The sequence below is a fragment of the Thermobia domestica genome, chromosome 15 (assembly GCF_964235325.1).
Source record: "Thermobia domestica chromosome 15, izTheDome1.hap1.1, whole genome shotgun sequence".
Classification (NCBI taxonomy): domain Eukaryota; kingdom Metazoa; phylum Arthropoda; class Insecta; order Zygentoma; family Lepismatidae; genus Thermobia; species Thermobia domestica.
In genome coordinates, this window is record NC_137468.1 from 189,222,286 (window position 1) to 189,226,582 (window position 4,297).

The window sequence follows — 4,297 nt, forward strand, 5'->3', positions numbered from 1 at the left end:
TAACGAAAAATGGCTGAACCGTTTGAAATTAATTTTATTAACATAGTTAACACCTACCTCGGACTGGGTTGTTGTCACGCCATTTTTATTGAAATGCGTATCCAAACAGAAGAGAGGGGGTTAAAATGTATGCCAAAAATAGAATCTCTCACGTTTGTGAGATGAAATATGATACATAAATTCCTTATTTAAAACGAGTGTGCACGTGTCCGACCGTGTTTAGAAATTTCGGTACTAAATGGAGAAGAGGGGCAATTTGTATCGTTTTTGCACAATATTTAAGAATGATGACATCGAGATTGTGACTTGTCTTCACAGCAAAACGGATGAAGCACTTGAAATTATCTTTTAAATATACAGTATTTAGCATTTGGTCCAATCGGATTCATTAACACATATGTCGTAAGAGGAACAGATGGATATAAACACCTTATTTTAAAATATGTGAGCCCATCTTCCGTTGTCTTTAAAAATCCACTTTTGAGGGGGAAATGGGGCAAGTTCCAAATAAGGCGGTCAATATGTAAAAGTGACGTCGTGTTTGTCTGTCCGATCATCACGGGAAATCAAATCAGCCGTTTGAAATAAATATTTGAATACATTTAGTACTTGGAAGAAAATGGTTAGAAACTTGACAAAACTTCGATACAAACTAGAGGATAGTCAGCTATGCCTAAATCTAATATTGTAGGTGGAAGTGAAAACGACGAACGAAGTAACAGCGGATTAAAATTTAGCATTAGAAGTCATTGAAAAACAGAATGTGATGCGCGAAAACGAGCAAAAAGAAAAGGAAAAACGTAACGTTGCCGACGACAACACACTGGATGGTGCTTATTGAAAGACCCATAAACGCTATTCATTAGCTCATTCTTCACGGTTTGGATTGCAAGAAATAAAACTATTTCTTCGTGCTAATACGCCTCTCAAAACGAAATGTTATATTTCTGCAAAATTTGTTTTTCTCACATGACTGGATAATTTTTTAAAAAAATCTATTGTGCTGAAGAAAACAAAACCATATGACAAGCTGTATTTGATCTGAAGACCCCATGATCTTTACTACATGTTGTTATTCATTACATCAGCGAGACGTTGTTTGCAATGACACTGATACATTGAGTGGTTTGTTCGAGAAAGTTGCTTGTCTCGATTTTGTTTACTCTTTAGGTTTTTCGTAGAATACATGAAAAAGAAATACATTTTTCGCTTAGATATCCAGGAATCCTGTTTTAACTGATCAGAAAACAGCAATCTACTGGTGAAATGATATGGGGTAATGTGTAGCATTTTGTTTTCACGCCATCGATAGCAGCAAGGGGCACATGAATTACATAAAAAGGGAGTGTGTTGTTATGAACTACTAATATCTTTTTCAAAAAATCTACGTGTTACTTTGTAGCTCAGGGGATAAGTGAGAGATTACAATACACAAGTTCGCACGATCGAGTCTTGTCCACTGCTATTATGTTTTATTTTTTTTCATTTTCATTGTTTAACGGTGAAAGTGACGTAGATACATTTTCATTGGCATTCAAGAAAAAAAGAATGGAAGGGAATACGTAGCCCTGAAAAGGGCTGTTTATATATAAGTGTCTAATAGGAGGTCCAATGACCTTCTACATCGATGACTGCCTGGAGCCTTCTGGGCATGCTTTCGGTAAGTCTGCGGAAAAGCGTTCACTACGGGAGACTTCCTCCCAGCTGTTTTCAACGATTTCCCATAGTTGATTTTTGTGGATGGAGGTGGGTTAGGCCAGTTCTCCTTCATCACCCTTGTGACCTCTGCCCATACTGTCTCAATTATATTCATATCGGCTCCACGCGGTGGCCAATCTAGGACCTCTAAATCAGCCTGCTGCGAGAGCCAATTCTGAACTAATTGACACATATGAACCGGAGACCTGTCGTGCTGAAACTGGATTACTCTATCGGGGTAGATAAAACGCACAGATGGCAACATAACATCCCGAAGGATATGTAAATATTGCTCACCTGTAAGACGCCCCTCTACCCTATGGAGTACTCCAAGACACTGTGATGTCATGAAACCCCAAGCAGATACAGATACGCGACCACAGTGACGTTTGTGGAAAACGTATCTGGGATCATGCCTGGAGCCTCTCGGACGATACACGACTACTGGGCCATTATTTGAGGAAGAAAATGTGCATTCGTCTGTGAAGACAACATGTCTCCAATCACGGTTCACAACATAAACCGTGATTGGAGACATGTTGTCTTCACAGACGAATGCACATTTTCTTCCGCAAACTGAAGCCGTCGTCTTATATGCTCTTCCGAGAGGAATTCTTTCACCGCAGCACGACGGGCGTGAAGATTAGCTTCCCTAAGACGCCGTACAGCAGTATCTCGAGAGCCTGGAAAAGCTGATGCGTGCCGAAGTTGTCTGGCGGTCATGTTGGGATTAAGTCGCGCAGCAGCAACAAGCTGCTCATCGTGCTCAGGTGTTGTCACACGACGCCTACCACTACCTCGGCGCCGCATGGTTTCTCCAGTCTCTCGAAAACGCTTTATCCACTTCTGTGCTGTTCTTGGTAAAACTCCACACCTTTCAGCGGCTTGTGCAGCGCAATAGCCTTCTTGCACTAAAGCAAGAACACGCTCTTTTCTATTCTCAGCCATTTCTGACTTCTACCCTTTTCACGAGCTGCACGTTGAATGAGCACCCCTTTTAGTTGAAGCTATTAAACGACATGCGCAGTTGGTTACTCCAAGAGCTAGTAAGATCGTAGTTTTTATTTGCTAAGAGGCAGAAAACACGTTATTTCGATATATGTTGTTTGACTACAAGGGAGCACTTCACAACTGATTACTGAGTGATAAGATCTGTGGTATTCTGTTCAACTTTCCTTTAGGCAATTTTAAACGTAATAGACAATATTTGTCTAACCTTGTCAGTGCCTGAGGCAGAAGACAAAATCAATGAAAATGTTTTCAACATAACATTTTCGATTTATGTTTATCTCCTATCCGTTTTTGTTACGATTGCCTCCTTTAGAAATATCAGCTCTTTTTTTTTTTTTTTGCCCCTATAAGGAAATGCTATTGCGGTTTTCCAACGTTCAATATTTTTGGCAAAATTAACACTTTCAAATAAAGCTAAACAAGCATATGTTTCACAGACAAAACAATATGTAAAGTTCTACTTTCCAGTTAGGCAACATTCCTTCAAAAAATTGCAACTATAGTTTGCATCTCAAGTAATAGGGTAAATGTGCCAGTAGTCGACCATTTAAGGAGATTTTCAACTTTGTTAAAGTATAAAAAAATCATTTTTACTAATAACTTTTACTGCATATGTCATTAGAAAGAACAGTGTTTAAATTTTACGTTTGTGTAGCTCGCATAGGAAATCTTTTATACATAATTACACAGGAAAAAGAAAATACCAGAAACCCTGAAAAAAACAGTAGTCGGCCTATGAAAACCAAAGATCAGCCATTACTTTAACCAGTACTCAGCCACACTATAGAATTGACTTTTTTAATGGAATTTTAGAGATCAATTCCTCAGTAGCAAATTAAGGGACAAATATATTGCACTCAGAGTTCCTACAAAGAAAAACTACGTGGAAAACAGGCCCGCAACTAGAGGGAGCTAGGTGGCCTGGCCCTCCTAAACTTTTCGTGGCCCCTCCAGACCTCAACACAAAAAACACAATTTAGATATGTGTAAGAGATTTTTAATGACTTGCCCCCCTAACATATCTATGCCCCCCCAAACCTCTGTGGCTAGAAGCAGGCCTGGTGGAAAATATATTGCGATACAGGAAAAAAGACTTCTTGTATGATATTTACCATAAACTAAGAAAAATGTGCCTCGGCCTAGACTAGCCTATTTAAAACTAATATATAGGCCTATTTATATTTACATTTATATTTACATTGATATTTATATTTAGCTATGACATTAACCCTTTAATATGAAGTTCATTAAGCACATTCAAGACACATAAGCACTTGTTTAGCAGGTTCCTCGTACGATAATACACTGAGGCACGTGCATTTTAAGTGGTACCAGTGATCACAAAAGTGACACCCAATATATTTAAGTGTATCGTTCTCAATATCACTTATGAATTCTTCTTCAGGCCTTAGACGGCATTTCAACAACTTCTTGCGTCTCGTCTTTTTAACTACTAGTGCTACTTGGCTTGACAGTCCTTTTCTTTTCGTTTGGCTTAAAATTTTTCCTTTCTTTTGTATTCTCTCCCTTTTTCATTTTAGACATTCCTCTTCTAGTTTTCTTTTCTTTTCATTCTTTACCATCTGAT

General features: G+C 38.6%; 1 protein-coding gene across 1 annotated transcript; it reads right to left on the reverse strand.

Moving 5' to 3' along the window:
* Positions 1 to 2,208: 2,208 nt before the first annotated feature.
* LOC145671769 (uncharacterized) lies at positions 2,209 to 2,646 on the reverse strand. Its single transcript, XM_081740973.1, has one exon. It carries the CDS (start codon positions 2,644 to 2,646, stop codon positions 2,209 to 2,211), a length of 438 nt encoding a protein of 145 aa, XP_081597099.1.
* Positions 2,647 to 4,297: the final 1,651 nt, after the last annotated feature.

Bases quoted from the DNA above. Each gene is read 5' to 3' on its own strand.
- LOC145671769 (XM_081740973.1), bottom strand. From the start codon at position 2,646: ATGGCTGAGAATAGAAAAGAGCGTGTTCTTGCTTTAGTGCAAGAAGGC.